This window comes from Salmo trutta, chromosome 39 (genome assembly GCF_901001165.1).
Source record: "Salmo trutta chromosome 39, fSalTru1.1, whole genome shotgun sequence".
NCBI lineage: Eukaryota > Metazoa > Chordata > Actinopteri > Salmoniformes > Salmonidae > Salmo > Salmo trutta.
Window position 1 is genome coordinate 18,188,394 of NC_042995.1, and position 20,740 is coordinate 18,209,133.

At 43.0% G+C, this 20,740-nt stretch overlaps 2 protein-coding genes across 10 annotated transcripts in view; one reads left to right on the forward strand and one right to left on the reverse strand.

Annotated features, from left to right (window-relative positions):
* The window catches only part of LOC115179691 (tyrosine-protein phosphatase non-receptor type 4), a 34,412-nt gene extending 22,326 nt beyond the window's left edge, over positions 1–12,086 (reverse strand). For 3 of the 4 annotated variants that reach the window (XM_029741370.1, XM_029741371.1, XM_029741368.1), the window contains exons 1-2: positions 11,660–12,086; positions 7,207–7,361 (exon numbers count right to left, since the gene is read on the reverse strand). In XM_029741370.1, coding sequence (XP_029597230.1) covers positions 7,207–7,361; positions 11,660–11,744 — 240 coding nt within the window. In that variant the 5' untranslated portion in view covers positions 11,745–12,086. Of the gene's footprint in view, positions 1–7,206; positions 7,362–10,694; positions 10,825–11,659 lie in introns of all 4 variants that reach the window. The other variant, XM_029741372.1, reaches the window with a different exon arrangement.
* An 815-nt stretch (positions 12,087–12,901) lies between these two features.
* Positions 12,902–19,377, forward strand: LOC115179161 (ras-related protein M-Ras). Of its 6 annotated transcripts, none has more exons than XR_003872862.1 (7): positions 12,902–13,030; positions 14,588–14,799; positions 15,098–15,251; positions 15,404–15,503; positions 16,749–16,828; positions 16,952–18,309; positions 18,344–19,377. XR_003872862.1 is itself a non-coding variant. In XM_029740499.1 (6 exons), the coding sequence occupies exons 2-6, from the start codon at positions 14,607–14,609 to the stop codon at positions 17,049–17,051; spliced, it is 627 nt and encodes a 208-aa protein (XP_029596359.1). In that variant the 5' UTR covers positions 12,902–13,059; positions 14,588–14,606; the 3' UTR covers positions 17,052–19,377. The 6 variants fall into 6 exon arrangements, 2 of the variants coding, with proteins under 2 accessions (XP_029596359.1, XP_029596358.1); XR_003872864.1 differs by having other exon boundaries at positions 16,952–17,595; positions 17,630–19,377; XR_003872861.1 differs by having other exon boundaries at positions 16,952–17,319; positions 17,353–19,377.
* Positions 19,378–20,740: the final 1,363 nt, after the last annotated feature.

The window sequence follows — 20,740 nt, forward strand, 5'->3', positions numbered from 1 at the left end:
AGATGAACGTACTTTGGTGCAAAAAGTGCAAATCAATCCCAGAACAACAGCAAAGGGCCTTGTGAAGATGCTGGAGGAAACAGGTACAAAAGTATCTACATCCACAGTAAAACAAATCCTAAATTGACATAACCTGAAAGGCCGCTCAGCAAGGAAGAAGCCACTGCTCCAAAACCGCCATAAAAAAGCCAGACTACATTTGCAACGGCACATGGGGGCAAAGATCGTACTTCTTGGAGAAATGTCCTCTGGTTTGATGAAACAAAAATAGAACTGTTTGGCCATAATGACCATCGTTATGTTTGGAGGAAAAAGGGGGAGGCTTGCAAGCCGAAGAACACCATCCCAACCGTGAAGCACGGGGGTGGCAGCATCATGTGGGGGTGTTTTGCTGCAGGAGGGACTGCTGCACTTCACAAAATAGATGGCATCATGAGGGAGGAAAATTATATGGATATATTGAAGCAACATCTCAAGACATCAGTCAGGAAGTTAAAGCAAATGGGTTTTCCAAATGGACAATGACCCCAAGCATACTTCCAAAGTTGTGGCAAAATGGCTTAAGGACAACAAAGTCAAGGTATTGGAGTGGCCATCACAAAGCCCTGACCTCATCCTATAGAAAATATGTGGGCAGAACAGAAAAAGCGTGTGTGAGCAAGGAGGCCTACAAACCTGACTCAGTTACACCAGCTCTGTCAGGACGAATGGGCCAAAATTCACCCAACTTATGGCTAGTGGAAGGCTACCCGAAACGTTTGACCCAAGTTAAACAATTTAAAGGCAATGCTACCAAATACTAATTGTGTGTATGTAAACTTCTGACCCACTGGGAATGTGATGAAAGAAATAAAAGCTGAAATAAATCATTCTCTCTACTATTATTCTGACATTTCACATTCTTAAAATAGAGATATTCTGGAGCTAAAGGAATGAAGGAGAGAGAGGAGATGGAAACGCACGGTGGTGAGATATTATGCAGCTAAAGGAATGAAGGAGAGAGAGGAGGAGATGGAAACGCACGGTGGTGAGATATTATGCAGCTAAAGGAATGAAGGAGAGAGAGGAGGAGATGGAAACACGGTGGTGAGATATTATGCAGCTAAAGGAATGAAGGAGAGAGAGGAGATGGAAACACGGTGGTGAGATATTATGCAGCTAAAGGAATGAAGGAGAGAGAGGAGGAGATGGAAACGCACGGTGGTGAGATATTCTGGAGCTAAAAGGTCATGTCACACAATTAATAATAATAGTTTTTTAAAAATCCGATTACTAGGGCATTCAAAATAAAAATGCACTATAATTGGAGGCTAACTGTTAGCTACCCTGCACAACCAACAGCATCGCCTAGGGCTATAAGTTCCCTCCCAGACTTGTGGATAGAAATGTTGGAGTGTAGCATAAGGTAACCAGTCTATCCAGTATGGATAATGATACTCTCAAAGGCGATTACTCGAATGCGTTTCATTTTGGAGTATAGGCTAGCCTCTAGGGGCTAGGGGGCAGTATTTTCATGGCCGGATAAAAAAACGTACCCAATTTAAACAGGTTACTACTCTGGCCCAGAATATAGAATATGCATATTATTATTATACTTGAATTTTAATTTTGAGATTATTTTGTTTTGAATATTGCGCCGTGCTATCTCACTGGTTGTTGTCCAACCAATCCCGTTATCGGGATTGTATCCTCAAGAGGCTAGACTTATTATGGACCAAAGACATCTTCAATCTGTTTAGTCTTTTTGCCATGCGTAATATGCGGTAGGCTAAGTTGTATAACGGCACAAATATCATTTTGATTCATAAGCTCTTAATATGCGTATGGGTGTTTTGAATGAATCCTCAACCTTAGAAAGCGCTGTCCATTACATTGTGTTAGGCTTGGAAACAACATCCACAACGACCATGTTTCACATTCAGCTTCAACCTGCTGTTGAACTCCTTTCTTCAAATTGATCATCACAGTGAGGCGAGTTTAAAAGCACATACTATTTTGATGATAAGTGTTTGATGTGATTTTCGACCGCATTTGCATTGATGTCAGAGTGGTTAGAGGAACAATAAAGCCCTGAGTTCCAGGCCATTAGGACCTGATGGAGGGACAATAGAGCCCTGAGTACCAGGCCATTAGGACCTGATGGAGGGACAACAGAGCCCTGAGTACCAGGCCATTAGGACCTGATGGAGGGACAACAGAGCCCTGAGTACCAGGCCATTAGGACCTGATGGAGGGACAACAGAGCCCTGAGTACCAGGCCATTAGGACCTGATGGAGGGACAATAGAGCCCTTAGTACCAGGCCATTAGGACCTGATGGAGGGACAACAGAGTCCTGAGTACCAGGCCATTAGGACCTGATGGAGGGACAATAGAGCCCTGAGTACCAGGCCATTAGGACCTGATGGAGGGACAACAGAGCCCTGAGTACCAGGCCATTAGGACCTGATGGAGGGACAACAGAGCCCTGAGTACCAGGCCATTAGGACCTGATGGAGGGACAACAGAGCCCTGAGTACCAGGCCATTAGGACCTGATGGAGGGACAACAGAGCCCTGAGTACCAGGCCATTAGGACCTGATGGAGGGACAATAGAGCACTTAGTACCAGGCCATTAGGACCTGATGGAGGGACAACAGAGCCCCGAGTACCAGGCCATTAGGACCTGATGGAGGGACAACAGAGCCCCGAGTACCAGGCCATTAGCACCCCGACCGTTAGCGAGTTGGGTACTACCACAACATGTCCAGAGGAGATTACGAGTCACGTGGAATTTTACTACGGTCAACGTGACTCATGACCTCCGTTGGGGTGGTAATACGGTAACCGCAACATCCCTAAACACCACACACACAAGTCTACGTGGCGCCAACGGGTGAGATCAGAGTGCTGTGCGTCAACCTGGAGATGAGCTCTAGCCATAGCGGTCAGCAGCGATCAGGTCACACTCTCTCCAGCCACTAGGCTAAAGCACAGCAGCCACGTTGGGGAACCAAACTACCAGCTAACGAGGGGCTTTACTGAAACACCGAAGCTCTCCAGCTCCAGAAGTTAAACAGATGCCTGTTAGAAGCCTTCTGTAGATTCCCTGTGCAGTGCCAGTATTGGAGGTGGTGCACGCATGGCGGTAGAATGCCAGGGGGCATGATGAAGGAGCTGTCAGTTGTCATTCAGTACTGACTTCACCTGTGTATACATGATGCGTGTCTGTGCACACTGGATGGTTCCCAGAGGATAGAACCGACATCACCGCCAACCAACCATTTGAAACACATATGCACACAAACATGAGGGCCTGTATTCACCTAATCCTGACTGGCAGTGAAGCGTTGACCTGGTTTAGCCCCGCATGGCACTAGTAAAGACAAAGGACTCCATAATGGCAGCTCTGTAGTCCCTGAAATGGACTCATCTTAATTCATGACCAGGGGATTAGTGGGCAGCAGCTGAGTAGATTTGACCCAGAACAGAACAAAGAGTATCGGGGCAACAGAGATGGTTGTGGGTTTGACTGAGGTGCTGTGGGTGTGGGTTATAATTAGGGGGAATGCACTAACATCGTGACTCTCTGCCCCCGTTCCCCACAGCACACCACACGGGCCAGATATCCCCCACGCTTGGCTCGGAAAAGCCATTGTGATGTTTGCAGTTCAGTCCTGGTGTAAGTGTTTACTCCATTAGATAGCGACCCCTGGAGTCTCCTTTAAAACCAGAATGCCAAGACATTCTGCTACGTCTCTGCTACGTCTCTGCTATGCTGCTATTAATGACAGATATTGTCACGACCTCCGCCGAAGTCGTCTCCTCTCCTTGTTCGGGCGGCGTTCGGCGATCGACGTCACCGGCTTTCTAGCCATCGCCGCTCCATTTTGCTATTATCCATTTGTCTTGTTTCCATACACAGCTGGTTATCATTTCCCCAATCAATCTACTTGTATTTAACCCTCTGTTTCCCATCATGTTTTGTGTGTAATTGTTTCATGTTTTTCGTGGTGTTTGATTTACGCGCTTTACTTTGGTTATGTTACGTGGTTTTGAGCGCATTTTTATTTGTGTAGTGCTCTCGTATTTTGGAACTATAATAAAGTGCGCTTGGTTACATTTCGCTTCTCTCCTGCACCTGACTTCGCCTCTCATACACCCGATATTGACAGATATCTAAAATTACCCAGGCTCCTTTGGTCCCTACTAATACAATGCATCTGTACTTTAATGTGCGATTCCACCACTTTTCAGATACATTTTCATTATCTCCAGCACAATACCAGTGTCTATATACTATTGTGAATTTGGAAAGTATTCAGACCCCTTGACGTTTTCCACATTTTGTTACGTTACAGCCTTATTCTAAAATGGATTGAATTACATGTTTTTCCTCATCAATCTACACACAATACCCCATAATGACAAAGTGAAAACAGGTTTATAGAAATATTTGCACATTTATTTAAAAAAAAATAACATAAATACCTTATTTACATAAGTATTCAGACCCTTTGCTATGAGACTCGAAATTGAGCTCATGTGCCTCCTGTTTCCATTGATCATCCTTCAGAAGTTTCTACATCTTGATTGGAGTCAACATTTGGTAAATCCAATTGATTGGACATGATTTGGAAAGGCACACACCTGTTTATATAAGGTCCCACAGTTGACAGTGCATGTCAGAGCAAAAACCAAGCCATGAGGTCGAAGGAATTGTCTGTAGAGCTCCGAGACAGGATTGTGTCGAGGCACAGATCTGGGATATGGTACCAAAAATGTCTGCAGCATTGAAGGTCCAAAAGAACAGAGTGGCCTCAGTCATTCTTAAATGGAAGAAGTTTGGAACCACCAAGGTACAGAGAGATCCTTGATGAAAACCTGCTCCAGAGTGCTCAGAATCTCAGACTCAGGCGAAGGTTCACCTTCCGACAGGACAATAACCCTAAGTACACAGCCAAGACAATGATGGAGTGACTTTGGAACAAGTCTTTGAATGTTCTTGAGTGGCCCAGCCATAACCCTGACTTTAACCCGATCGAACATCTCTGGAGAGACCTGAAAATAGCTGTGTAGCAACGCTCCCCATCCAACCTGACATAGCTTGTCTGCAGAGAAGAATGGGAGAAACTCCCCAAATACAGGTGTGCCAAGCTTGTAGCGTCATACCGAAGAAGAATTGAGGCTGTAATCGCTGCCAAAGGTGCTTCAACAAAGTAATGAGTAAAGGGTCTGAATACTTATGTAAATATGATATTTCATTATTATTATTATTATTTTTTTTAATATGCAAAAAATACAAAAACAACTGTTTACTTTGTCATTATTGGGTATTGTGTATAGATTGATGATGAAAAAAAACAATTGAATCCATTTTAGAATAAGGCTGTAACTTAACAAAATGTGGAAAAAGTCAAGGGGTCTGAATTAGGGATGCACGATATATCGTGAACATATCTAGATGTCTAGTTTAACGCGGAAGTGCAAAACCGATGTCAAAGCTGACGTGCATACCTAGTTACCGTAGTTACACAATAGTGGAATTTGCGGTTTGCCTTCAAAGTAAAAGTACGTCATTGATAGTGATGCAAACGAATACAAATAGTATAATTATTTCATACTTTTATTTTGAAGGCTAACAGCAAAGTCCACTATTGTGGCTAATCCTTATTGTGGTTGGCTTCACATAGATGGGTCCGATCACCATTAATCAAACAAGAACTGTCTCATAAATTAGGGTTATTTTAGCTGATGACAGCTAGATAACTATAGCTACTGAAACAGATTATGTCGTTTTGCTATGTTTTGGGGGGAAGAACATTGTTTGCATCCATGAGCTAGCTAGCTTTTTTTTATGACCAGCACTGTAGGTACGCGAGACAACTTTACCAGCATCATAGCATACGTATCGATGAATCGTTGTGGCATATGAAATACGAGTGATAGTGTAATCAATGTGTAATAACTATTTAAAATGTGTATGAACGCGTTAAATTATTAGGTGACGTGTAGTCATATTCAGGTCCTGATTGGTCAACAAGTGTTGGTCAAATAGTGTTAAATAGTATATTTTTTGACACGCAAAGATCCAAACGGCGTTCCGTAGCAAAGATCCAAGCGGCGTTCCGTAGCAAAGACCCAAACGGCGTTCCGTAGCAAAGACCCAAACGGCGTTCCATAGCAAAGACCCAAACGGCGTTCCATAGCAAAGACCCAAACGGCGTTCCATAGAAATCCTGGTTGAGAATGAAACGACTGAACAAATGAACAACAAAACAGCACAGCAAGCAAGTGAAAGAAATATGTCTTGACTATGTTTTACTGGTAATGGGGACATACGTAAATGCCAATAAAATAACTTTTTGGTCAGTGTGGTGTGTGTAACCTTTATTTAATTAGGCAAGTCAGTTAAGAACAAATTCGTATTTACAATGACGGCCTACCCCCTGCCAAACCCAGACGACACTGGGCCAATTGTGCACCGCACTATGGGACTCCCAATCACGGCCGGATGTGATACAGCCTGGATTCGAACCAGGGACTGTAGTAACGCCTCTTGCACTGAGATGCAGTGCCTTAGACCGCTGCGTCCATGTGTGTGTGTTAACTATTTAACTGTACTAGAATGCTTAAAAGGCTGCTAAAATGTTAAATATCTGTATTGCTTTTTGGGCAAGGAATATCGGTATCGGTCAAAAATGTCATATCGGTGCATCACTAGTCTGAATACTTTCAGAATGCACTGTATGTGAAAAACATTTTGTAGAAAAATATTTAAGTTAAAAAGTTCTACCCGATGACATTTTTAAACACTAAGATTTGTGGGGAGCAAGAAAATACCCTCCCTCTGGCTAGAAATTCACTGCAGCTTTCAAAAACCACCATTTTTCTTCGTTTTAATCCTACCCTGTGGTGTCAAAGAGAACCATTTTTTTTAGGACCTTCCTTATCTTTTTAACCACAGATCATAGAATCAGGCCGTTTTCACATATGCAGACACTGCTATGGTTCTGGAGGTAATGAATATGAGGTTGAAAATTGGCAGAATTGCCCTTTAAACAAAGTCTAATTTATCTTTATAGGACTACTTGGTTACTGCGTAGCCTATTGATAGACAACTGGTTTCGAGAAGAGAGAGAAGGCCGTAACCCAGTCATTCTCTATGGTGAAATGTATGGCTGTACAGTCAGTGTAGATGCCGGGAGTAGTATAGTACAGTACTTACATTAACTTTGAAGGCTTGAACTGTGTTATCCAGCAGAAGAACATTACAGACCACCTCTGTGTGCTGCCTGTCTTGTGCCAGCTCTGATGCTCGCACATTGTCGTTACTGCCAGATGGCAACCGGGAGCGTGAGGTCATTACTGTCCACACCGGGTCTGCAACACAGAGAAACAAAACAGCAGGGTTAGGGACCTTATATTATACTGCATTTAAATACATTACATTGTTCCAGAGTGGCGCAGTGGTCTAAGGCACAGCATCTCAGTGCTAGGGGCGTCACTACAGACCCTGGTTCGATCCCGGGCTATATCACAACCGGCCGTGATCGGGAGTCCCACAGGGCGGCGAAAAATTGGCCTTGCGTCGTCCGGTTTAGGGGAGGATTTGGCCGGGGTAGGAATTTGTTCTTAACTGACTTGCCTAGTTAAATAAAGGTTAAATAAAAATAAAAATTCTGCAATGGAGAACGGTTAGCCTCCTCTTCAACACCAGTATACCATTTTTCAAAATGTTGTTAATTTTCATTTTTTATTTAAACCGTCGGCAACGGCATATTTGAGTCAAGTAAAAAGAATAAAGACAACGCACTCCTCCTTAAATCTGTGACTGATGCTGATGATGTCATCCTTCATTCTAGTATTATCTAGAAAGAGATCGCCGTCAGATGCAAGACCCTTGATCCTTTATGGTCCATGCTCTTACAGTCAGGCTGCAGTACAATGAAAGGATTCAGTGATGCATGACCCAGTTCACTGCTGCTGGGAGAAAGAGAGCTACACACACTAAAGAGGACTTCCCCAGGAGGGTTAGCAGTCTTCACGTCCCCACCAGAGTCCCCACAGACACACACACCACACACTCTCTCTCTTTGATGGACGCTGTTAGGCCTAATTTTGAGTTATAAAGTTGTAATAACAGGGGGAAGGGTGATAAATACTTATTAAAATCCTATTTCACAATCATATCTAATTTGAGGGAGAAAAGTGACAGCAGAAACGTAGAAATTGCTTTAAAACAACTAGGATAGGCTATATCACCTTTGACCTTTTTCCTGCATGACATCATCCATTGACTGCACACAGAAAGGTCCCGAGTCAGTGACAATGGTGTTCCTGTGAATGTCACAGTGCAACACACAAAGACACGCCGAGTCGCTGTACGGTGTTGTCACACTGGACCCGTCTCCAGAACTCCCACATGGGTCAATACCCTGTCACGGGTCTCAACTTCTCACAGTTAGAGGTTAAATCAGGGGGATCAGACGCTTCAATACCTACTAGCTATTATTCTAGCATGTTTATCCTTCCCATTATTTAAATGTGTTTTTAACGCTTAAACATGCGCTTTGTCTATGTTTTCCATGTTCTGAATTCTTGAATGAAATGGTCAAACTAGGCCTAAACAATATCTAGGGAGTGGAGCTGTCCTGGCCTGAATCATACCTTATTATCTACTCAAGTCTATTCAGGACATGACCGTTTTTGTTTACGCCTACCAATAGAAAAAAGCCAAATGTCCCAATGACTCTCAGGTTAAGACTAAGGTTGTTTACAACGTAGGCCCTCCTTTGAACAAAGTAGCCCAAAAACATCACCTCCAGTGTGCAGATGTCAACACAGTCACAGTAGAATCCTAATAAACATACTGATCCATAAATACCTACTTTGACCTTTACTGTCTGTCACTGTGTTTGTTTACTGCACTTTCTGTCCCCATAGCATCCAGGACAACCACACAAAGTTGGCAGTGAATGTCCATGGCAGCTAGCCTTGAGTGTGGGGTGGGTCCATCCAATAAACATGAACTTGAGGGATGGGAACAGATAGACTGTGTGTCAGTGTCAGTGTAACCCGCTTCCAACCTGGCCCGCCTGCCAACACCACCACCCACCATAACAGAGTTCAAATCATAGGCTGAGTCTATGGGGCTGAGTGACCTTTCAGTAATAGAGCCAGAGCTCTGGATTACTGGAGCTGGGTGGAGAGACCAGACGGACACCGTGCCAAATGCAGAAGAGCTAGCCTACCTTGAATCCCAATCCCCTAGGCCATAGACCGAAGTTAGTAACCTCACTCCTGAATAAATTAGGTTACACATTGCTTTACAGATCCACCTGGTGATATATTGGACCTACCATTGTCTTAGTATTTTCACACCAAGTATAACGGGACAGCATGACCTATCTGACACAGTATAACTATGGGTTATAAAACAGAAATATCTTATGTACTTAGGCTACAGTCATTCTTCAAAGCATCTGTGCACAATAAACTGTTATGACAGCTAAGGGACATAATCGTTTTATTAAACCTTGGCTCCTGAAAACACTCCCACCCACTCCAGCACTGGATTAGCATGCTGTGTGTACAGCTCAGACACATCTCTCCCCCAAGAGAATACAGTACAAACAACAAGGGTCATGTTCATTAGGCATGAAACAGATTTCTTTTAAATACTAAAACAAGGAGGGACTGCTTGGACTTGTCCAATAACAAACACTCATTTTTTCCGTTTCAACACGTTTTGCTACAGTGGGGCCTACTGAACACAACCCAGGTAGGTTATGTTCCACACACAAAGGGAGATCCCCTTCCTCTCAGATCTTCCACTCTGCAGACCTCAGTCACCACAGCTGAGTCCCAAATGGCATCTATTCACCACAGGGCTCTGGTCAAAAGTAGTGCACTATGTAGGGAATAGGAGGCCATTTGGAGGGCTACCATCAGTAGATCAACTGTGGAGCGCAACACATGCATCACAGATCACACACTCACGCGTGACACTAGAGAGCGTATGCGCTCTTTTTTTCCACTATTCTCAGTTCTTTCCGTGCGTGGTCTAGCAATCCTTCTTAGCATTGTGAGGCTAAAGCCAACAGTAGCTAACAAGCCATTTAACCCTGGGCACAAATCTAAACAACATTGTTCACGACAGAAGAGATTCTCCCTGAAAAGGCTTCTGGGTCGCAAATTAAATCAGCTGCGTTCCTTTGCAACATATGTCCACACAGAATTGAGCATAATGATGAATAGCCTAAGAAACACAATTATGTTGTCGATGGCTGTGAGCTAGAGGTTAGAGAGCGTTGCCATTGATAGGACCCCCTTTGAGGCCATTCTCATTCTCCCTGATTCCTTCCTTCCTCCTCTCCCATTCTTAAAGCTCCAGAGGCGTTTGTTGCTACCGATCTCATTCATTCAGATATTTAGCCCCAGCAGCAGCGTAGCCAGTAACTCACCACCCCGAACGGTGGAGGTGGGGGCACTACAGCGTAGACCCCCTAGTGAATCATCCTGTTTTAGAGCTTCATGAGCACATATGTGTTTTATGTCATTTACCACACACTTCTCCGTTGTCTGCAGCACACATGCTCGGTTTCATCTGTTTCGGCACACTCCCCCTTCTCCCCAATCAAATCCCATGTACTCCATCACTCTCATTCACTGCACTGTCCAAAAAAAAAAGCCTTGCACTTGACAATAACTGACCCAGTCTCTAAAAACGTGAGGCCGCTTTGGACAGACGGAGAGAGATGGAGAGACGGAGCCGTGTGGGTAGGATACAATCCTCCTCTTCTTTCCACTCTTTCTCCTCATTCTCCACTATAGCCCTGCAGCTCTTTATCAGAGAGAGAGAGAGAGAGAGAGACAGTTGAGATTGTGTGATAGCAAATGGCTGCTCCTCTATATTCCACTATGGTCAGCAAGGAAGCAGAGAAGGGTATATTATGGTGACATCACTGGGGATTCTATAGATTCCACCGACGGTGCCATTTCGGTGAAGCTCTATTCCCTCAGCCTTTCTTTGTGGCAGCATGTCGATTAGAAGCCCAGTGTTTCTACGAAACATATTTCTTGTGGTAGGACCGAGCACGGGGTCTTGCATCCAGCAGCATGAATAGAACATAAATATCTGTCATAACTGCATTATTACAGACAAACAAGACTTGTGTGTAATTCTGAGTGGAGTTCATTATGTCAACCAGCTAAACCAGTGTGTAGCCTACCTGTAAATCAGAATCAGTGGGGTCTCTCTGTGTACTGATTCAAGAAAGATGTTAATCCATCTATTGACACAGACATATATTTAGCCTCTACCTTCTCCCCTGGCCTACACTCTCTCCCAGAACCAGACATAGGTTAGAAGTGCACACTCTATTCTGTTCGGTTCTATTCTAGTTAACTGTAGCCTATAAGGCTGTCAACTGGCATATGACAGGGGCAGAAAAATAACAACACATTGATGTTAGCTAGCTAGAAAGCCAGCCAGCCACCAAGCTATCAAATAGTTGTCACTGTCACTAAGACTAGCATCAGCTAACGCAGAGGTGTAGCTATACTGTCTCTGGATAGATGAACAGCTAGTTAGCTAACTTGCTACATCAGCTGTGCTATGCACGCTAACAAGCTAACCATGGTATGACGTTATTATTATGCAGGCTGCTTAACGTTACCTTCATAAACTGCGCCGGTAGAGTCCAGGTTTTGAGGGATAAAATCAAGAACACAGCAATAAGTGGGCGAGGTGGTGCAATTCATCCGCTGCAGGTCCCCAGAAACCTCCTCATCGTTCGCAGCAGCGTGCACTAGCTACGGCCGCACGGGTTCGTTTCTTTTCAGCACCACAGCGACGATGGACCCAGGCAAACGTCAATACAGGACGCAACCATTGTAATGCGGGCAAGGCAAGCACCAGCAGGTAGGTATGATCACCCAGAAAAACCAGAGCTTCCTTTCCGCGGTCCCCAAACTGTAGCTCAATTCAAAGACAACCCCGTTTATTGAAGACGTTTATCGTTTATAATCGCTGAAGCATAAACCACGGGGCATCAACGAAACATGGCGTAAACTCCACAGCACATTTTATTTTGAACGGGGTTGATGTCTGTCAAACTAGTAGGCGTGGCATTCGAGGCGCAGGTTTCACAACACGCACGCGCGCGCGCAGCCTCCAGTGTGAGAAATGGGAGACATATTAATACTATTATTATTATTATTAGATTGTAGGTAACTTCAAATATTTTTTTTCTCCCATAAACGTAGTTTGTGTGTGATATATTAAAAGCTTAGTGAACATTTAGCTACCTTTGCAAATAAATATCCAATACTCCCATCTTGTGGCCGCAATTCTATGTCCATGCCACTTCTATTTGAGATGAATGGTAATAACTGGTATATTGTATATAGTTTCAAAATGAAATGCAGAAACACTGATAGTGATCCCCATTATTGTACACTCCCATTTAGAACTGCCCACTTTTAGGTAACACGTAAGTAACATTAAGGTATGGCCTACTTAAAATTATTCATGGGGAGTTTGTAAGTTGTTAATAAATAGTTCTTTATTCGTTTTTGTAGATAGTTTATAGATACTTTGTAAATAAGCAATAGGCTATACATTGGTTGAACATTTAATTATTTTTTATACGGTCACATCTGGACTTGAGTCACTATGGAATGCTCCATTTCTACAACAGGGGGATGCTGTTCAAATATTGTTACACTTTACCTCCAAAAATGGCAGGTTAAAAACATAACACATTGAAAGTCAATCATTTAAGCACTTAAATTAAGCCCGACAAACTCTAAATGGGACCTATAATCATTAAAATAATGGCTTATTTGCGCTAAAATAAGAAATGTTGACCCCCCCTCCCGCGTGAAGTAAACCTATCGTATCAGCTGTTGCAACGCAAAGTAACTTACATTTTTGTGGCAGATGCTGGACTTTCCCGCAGCTGTGATATGAAATGGATTAGATATAAATGTACAGATCTGAATGAAGTCAACTTTACAACATGAGAAGGAAGGAAATGTGACTTCATGTAAGCGACTTTACAGTAAATATATTGGGGTAAGCTATTTTATTTAATCGGCTACGACAGATTGTGATGCTTTGGGATGTCTGGTGTTTTCAGATGTAAAGTCACGGCTAGCTGTATCCTACTGAAATGTGTGTGAAAGTCCAATTATACCTTGGAATAATATGGTATGGCGAGGCATTTTACAATACCGATTCCCACTTAATCTGGTTATGCCTAAGCAAATAATTGTTCAACTTTGTTTATGGGATCGAATTTGGCAGTTTAAAAACCAAACTGTTCAGTGGGGATATGGGATTTGTGAATCACAGAGCTGACTGATCACCAATGAGGTGTATGTGTGCGCGAAGTGTGTCTGAGAAATAAGGAATCACCCAGGCTACATAGTCCTCGATCAACAGGTTGTGCTGGGCAGGTAGTACTACATAATATGCGATTAGAACAGCCTTTGATGACATATAACTGAAAAATAATTTAAAGGCCTATCTTGCATACTTAGAATTTTTTTTTTTTTTTCATAATGACTCTACAGCAAGGATCATCAACTAGATTCAGCCGCGGGACGATTTGTACTTGAGCTGGTGGTCGGGGGCTGGAACATAATTACAAATTATTTGTAGACAACAAATTGTCCACAAGAACCCCAAATAGATATGTTTGCCTAAAACAGTTATTTAATAACTCGCTAACATTTGTATGAGATCACGTGTAACTCTCTATTATGCGCGGGAATACCACTTGGAGCTGATTTCCTGGTGTTTTTACAGCCTTTTATGTAAAAAAAAAAAACCGTGTCCCTGCCCTAGAGAATATGATACCTCTTGGAACCCAAAGAAGTACCCCCCAGAATAAGGTCTCCCCAGGCCCCAGGTTCAACTGAGAATTGTTATTGGTTGGTCGGCCCTTGTCCCATTCTCTGGCTGCAATATTGTTCTGGAGGGCCTGTAATTTCCACAGGCATTTGGGTTCCGTTCCTGCTCTGGCCAGGGATGCAGGCTACAGTATCCACTGAGAAAGTAAACCTTCCACTTCCTGCCATTGTTGACTGCAGGAAGGAAGAACTCTCTGTGTGACCTCATCCTGTTAGACCAGTGCCATTGTATGGAGCTGCAGGCTGGGTTTGCTTACTCACGGCGTGTGTGTGTGGGTGGGTAATTCCCTGACTTAAGTGTGTCAGTGAAGATCCAGCAGACAAGGAATAGACAGCTACAGTACAGACCTCAGCCTTGTTTGAGTGTTTGATGTTTTCAGTGAAAAAAGTGTGGGTTTTCCAGCATAAGAATGATACTGTTTTGGCCCAGTGAGGAAGCAACTATGTAAGGGATGGAAGATAAACATTATGATGACCGTGTTTTCTATGCATTGCAGTGAAAAAGAAGGATCTCTGCTTTTATAATATTCATTTGATTTGTATTGATCTATTACCTCGCTATTACCTGTGCCATTTCATTTGTGATTTTTGTCAGGTATTTTTGCCCAGAGTAAGAGAGGGGAAAAAAGCCCATTCTAAATGGCATCAGTCAGACATACACCATCTTCCGTCTTCCCTCTGTGTTCCAGGTATAGCATAGCTGTCACTATGGCAATGAGCGCTGTTCCCAGCGACAACCTCCCCACGTATAAGCTGGTCGTGGTGGGGGATGGGGGAGTGGGGAAGAGTGCTCTCACCATTCAGTTCTTTCAGAAGATCTTTGTCCCTGATTACGACCCCACCATCGAGGACTCCTACCTCAAACACACTGAGATTGATGCCCAGTGGGTCATATTGGACGGTAAATGGATTTATAGATAGCACATACATTACAAATAAAAAGCCCCAACCTGTTAACCTGGCCAAAAGTACTATGTCGTTGTCCCAGAAATAACCTTTGTAATGTACTGAAGAACAAGATTGAATGTTCTGTTATAAGGAGAAAAAAGGATAACATTATTGTGCTGCCATTGTTAGATGTGAGGGATCAGCACACAGTTACACATATTTATGAATATCCGGGATCATTCATAGTACTGTTCTCAGTGTAGATGTTATATGTGTGACCTGTCTGATCGTGCATGTGTCTGTCTCTGCAGTTCTGGATACGGCAGGCCAAGAGGAGTTCAGTGCTATGAGGGAACAGTACATGAGGACTGGGGACGGGTTCCTCATCGTGTTCTCTGTCACAGACAAGGCCAGCTTTGAACATGTGGACCGCTTCCATCAACTCATCCTCAGGGTGAAGGACCGGTGGGATTTACGACTTAACTTCCCACCGGTGGCCGTAGCCAGGACAACAGTCATTCATTCATTCATTCAGTTATCCATGCGTTCACGCATTTATTACTCCGTCCATCCATCCATTCGTTCATTTATTCATTATTATTTTCCTTATTTTTTAGGGAGTCCTTTCCTATGGTTCTTGTGGCCAACAAAGTGGATCTGCTGCACTTATGTAAAATATCCAGTGATCAGGGGAAGGAGATGGCTAGTAAACACAGTGTGAGTGAATGTGTGAACTTTACATATACATTGGCAAGAAAAAGTATGTGAACCCTTAAGAATTACCTGGATTTCTGCATAAATTGGCCCTAAAATTTGATCGGATCTTCATCTAAGTCACATCAATAGACAAACACAGTCTGTTTAAACTAATAACACACAAACAATTTTCATGTCTTTATTGAACACACAGTGTAAACATTCACAGTGCAGGGTGGGAAAAGTATGTGAACCCTTGGATTTAATAACTGATTTAATAACCACAACCAAACGTTTTCTGTATTTGGGGATCGGACCTGCACAACGGTCAGGAAGAATTTTGAACCATTCCTCTTTACAAAACTGTTTCAGTTCAGCAATATTCTTAGGATGTCTGGTGTGAACTGCTCTCGAGGTCATGCCACAGCATTTTAAATCGGGTTGAGGTAAGGACTCTGAATGGGCCACTCCAGAAGGCGTATTTTCTTCTGTTGAAGCCATTCTGTTGTTGATTTACTTCTGTGTTTTGGGTCGTTGTCATGTTAACATGTTCCAGAGATTTCTGTAAGTCTTTAGTTGACACTCTAGGATTCTTCTTAACCTCATTGAGCATTCTGCACTGTGCTCTTGCAGTCATCTTTGCAGGACGGCCACTTCTAGGGAGAGTAGCAACAGTGCTGAACTTTCTCCATGTATAGACAATTTGTCTTACCGTGGACTGATGAACATCAAGGTTTTTAGAGATACTTTTGTAACCCTTTCCAGCTTTATGCAAGTCAAAAATTCTTAATCTTAGGTCTTCTGAGATGTCTTTTGTTCGAGGCATGGTTCACATCAGGCAATGCTTCTTGTGAATAGCAAATGCACATTTTGTGACTGTTTTTTATAGGGCTAGGCAGCTCTAACCAACATCTCCAATCTCGTCTCATTGATTGGACTCCAGGTTAGCTGACTACTGACTCCAATTAGCTTTTGGGGAAGTCATTAGCCTAGGGGTTCACATACTTTTCCCAACCTACACTGTAAATGTTTAAATGATGTATTCAATATAGACAAGAAAAATACAATAATTTGTGTGTTATTAGTTTAAGCACACTGTGTTTGCCTATTGTTGTGACTTAGATGAAGATCAGATCAAATTGTATGACCAATTTATGCAGAAATACAGGTCATTTGAAAGGGTTCACATACGTTTTATTGCCACTGTATGTAATCTACAGACATTGTTTGAGCTCCATACTCAATTCTGAGCTTTTTAATTTACAGATAGCTTACATTGAAACGAGTGCTAAGGACCCAGCCATGAATGTTGACAAGGCGTTCCACGAGTTAGTTAGGGTAATCAGGTATGTTACCGCCACCACAGATTATTTAGAGAAGGTTTGTCTGTTTGATACGAAACCTATGAGAGCCTCTCTCTCTCTCTCTCTCTCTCTCTCTCTCTCTCTCTCTCTCACACACACACCCAGGCAACAGATTCCAGAGAGGAGCCTGAAGAAGAAGAGGAAAACCAAGTGGCGGGCCGACAGGTCCACTGTCTCCCACAGACTGCACTGTGTTGTCCTATGATGGCTTTTACTTGTACAGCTGCTCGCTACAGGACAGGGGGAAGATGATTACATTTAGGAGTGTTTACTCTCTACACGGAGTTCCATGAGGCAGTTTGTACCATTTACCCTGGCACATGAGTTAGGTTGTAGGGTCAGGTCCAACAGCACAGGAGTTATGTTTTAGGGTCAGGTCCAACAGCACATGAATTAGGTTGTAGGGTCAGGTCCAACAGCACATGAATTAGGTTGTAGGGTCAGGTCCAACAGCACATGAATTAGGTTGTAGGGTCAGGTCCAACAGCACAGGAGTTCGGTTGTAGGTCAGGTCCAACAGCACATGAATTAGGTTGTAGGGTCAGGTCCAACAGCACAGGAGTTATGTTGTAGGGTCAGGTCCAACAGCACAGGAGTTGGGTTGTAGGGTCAGGTCCAACAGCACATGAATTAGGTTGTAGGGTCAGGTCCAACAGCACAGAAGTTGGGTTGTAGGGTCAGGTCCAACAGCACATGAATTAGGTTGTAGGGTCAGGTCCAACAGCACATGAATTAGGTTGTAGGGTCAGGTCCAACAGCACATGAATTAGGTTGTAGGGTCAGGTCCAACAGCACAGGAGTTCGGTTGTAGGGTCAGGTCCAACAGCACATGAATTAGGTTGTAGGGTCAGGTCCAACAGCACAGGAGTTATGTTGTAGGGTCAGGTCCAACAACACAGGAGTTGGGTTGTAGGGTCAGGTCCAACAGCACATGAATTAGGTTGTAGGGTCAGGTCCAACAGCACAGAAGTTGGGTTGTAGGGTCAGGTCCAACAGCACATGAATTAGGTTGTAGGGTCAGGTCCAACAGCACATGAGTTAGGTTGTAGGGTCAGGTCCAACAGCACATGAATTAGGTTGTAGGGTCAGGTCCAACAGCACAGGAGTTAGGTTGTAGGGTCAGGTCCAACAGCACATGAATTAGGTTGTAGGGTCAGGTCCAACAGCACAGAAGTTGGGTTGTAGGGTCAGGTCCAACAGCACAGGAGTTAGGTTGTAGGGTCAGGTCCAACAGCACAGGAGTTGGGTTGTAGGGTCAGGTCCAACAGCACAGGAGTTAGGTTGTAGGGTCAGGTCCAACAGCACAGAAGTTGGGTTGTAGGGTCAGGTCCAACAGCACAGGAGTTAGGTTGTAGGGTCAGGTCCAACAGCACAGAAGTTGGGTTGTAGGGTCAGGTCCAACAGCACAGGAGTTAGGTTGTAGGGTCAGGTCCAACAGCACAGGAGTTGGGTTGTAGGGTCAGGTCCAACAGCACAGGAGTTGGGTTGTAGGGTCAGGTCCAACAGTACAGGAGTTGCCCAGACATTGAATGTGACTGACTCGACCAGTGGAATAATTTACAGCTCTTCTGGGAATGTGCACTAACTTACTCAACTACATGGCGATAAAGTGGCATCAATACTGCCTTTATCTACCAATGAAGCTCTTTGACAGAGAAACTGGACATATGGGCTCACAAAGATAATCTGTAAATAATTAGGACATACTGTAGCAGGGTCACACAAACATTGTTTTACTAAGAGGTAGGCCTTTAAAACTTGGTCCATTTAACATTTGTATTTTTTTATTGCGATAGTCCCTATCATTAGGATGGAGGCCACTGAGTAAAGCGCTGGAAGGAGGGAGGAAACGGAGAGCTTTCCCCAGCAAGGGGGAGTATAGGAGGGGAGAGGATGTGTCTGTTTGTGTTGGAATCAGTGGGCCTGTCGGACACAGAGAGAAGAAGGGAAAGTGAGGAAAGAGACACAGAGAGAGAAAGAGAGATTCCAAATGGATGGCATCTGGCAAAGGGACTCCAGACATTGTGTGAAAGCCTGGGAGGCAGCCGATGTGTAGCCCCGTAATTTATACATGGAGAACGTCTTTATAATCTCTGAACAAGACTGTTATATAACTGTATTGTAGCTTATTGAACACACCAAATGTCTTATTTGAATGTACACTTATGAACCATGACCATTTTGACTTATCAGTGCTCGCTGGATGTAGCTCTCAAAACGCGGTGTGTGTGTGTGTGTGAGTGCCCCGGATATGTTGTGGCCTAGACGATGAAATCTAATGTTCACATGTGAATATTAGTTTTCTTTGCTACTATTTCACTATTTATTTTATATAAGTAATTTATTGCTGTGTTATCATTAGTACAAGGCTACTCCAGAGGCACAAAGCACAGAGCTTAACTAAGAAATTGAAGGAACAAAAGATGTGTAAGCAAAGTATGAATGCGTGTTAATACATTTTGTGTTCTATTATATGTGTACACATCTTGGGTAAACTGGTTTGTCTGGATAAAACCATGATTATAATGACACAGAAGACTGTCTGTCAGTCAATCTCAGTGAATATTAGTGTGTTGATGGTGCCCTCCAGTGGATATAAATGTAATTGCAAGAATGGAACAACATTTAGCATGGTTGTACATTTGGCCCTTTGTTCTGGGGGATATTGGGTTGCATTCCGAAAATATTCACAACCCTTGACTTTTTCCACATTTTGTTGTGTTACAGTCCGATTTTAAAATGTATTACATTTAGATGTTGTGTCCCTGGCCTACACAAGACCCCATAATGTCAAAATGGAATGACGTTTTTCGAAATGTTTACAAATGATTTAAAAATGAAAAGCTGAAATGTCTTGTTCGTATTCAACCCCTTTGTTATTGAAAGCCTAAATAAGCTTAACAAATCACATAAGTTGCGTGGATTCACTGTGTGCAATACTATTGTTTAGGATGATTTTTGAATGACTACCTCATCTCTATACCCCACACGTACAGTGAATTCTAAACACAGATTCAACCACAAAGACCAAGTAGGTTTTCCAATGCCTCACAAAGAAGGGCACCTATTGGTAGATGGGTAAAAAAACACACAAAAAAAGCAGACATTGAATATCCCTTTGAGCATGTTGAAATTATTATTACACTTTGGATGGTGTATCAGTACCAAGTCACTACCAGGGCCGGCTCCAGGGATAAGCGACATAAGCAGTCGCTTATGTGTGTTTTTTTGGGAACTCAGTCGGGGTCTGAACTTACTGTTGCGAGTTAGAATAGTAGAATACACAAGGCACAAGCTAAAAATGTGGTTGTGCATCAGCAGTTTTTCTCTTGTTTTGTCAGTCAATTGTCTGGCCAATTATCTAAACTTGGGGCATGTGCCAAGAGGCCCTGATCGCCGGGGGGCCCCTATTGATTTTGTTAGTCACTCTCACTCAGATAATATTATCAAGGCATACTTTAAGTCATGGCAAAATCTGTAGAAATGCAGAAAATTTGCTTTAAAACGACAAAAAAAATTGTCTGCCACATGGCAAAATGAGTAGAATTGCATAGAATTTGTTATAAAATTGCAACATTTTCTTTCTGCTGCATGGCAAAAGTGTAGAACTGCAGAAAACGTTCTTTAAAACTGCAAAAATATCTCTGTGCCCCATTTTGTTATAAATTTGTTATAAAATGTGATTTTTTTTTTTATCTCTGCCCCATGGCAAAATCGGTAGAAATGCAGGTAATTTGCTTTAAAGGGAAACTTTTCAACGTCATTTGCATTATCTCCAGCACAATACCAGTGTCAACATGTGAAAATGGCTCATTTCTAAGTTTCATAGAATGAAATATTAAGTTGAAATGTTCTACCCGATGACATCATCAAAAGTAAAAATGTTTTTTAAAA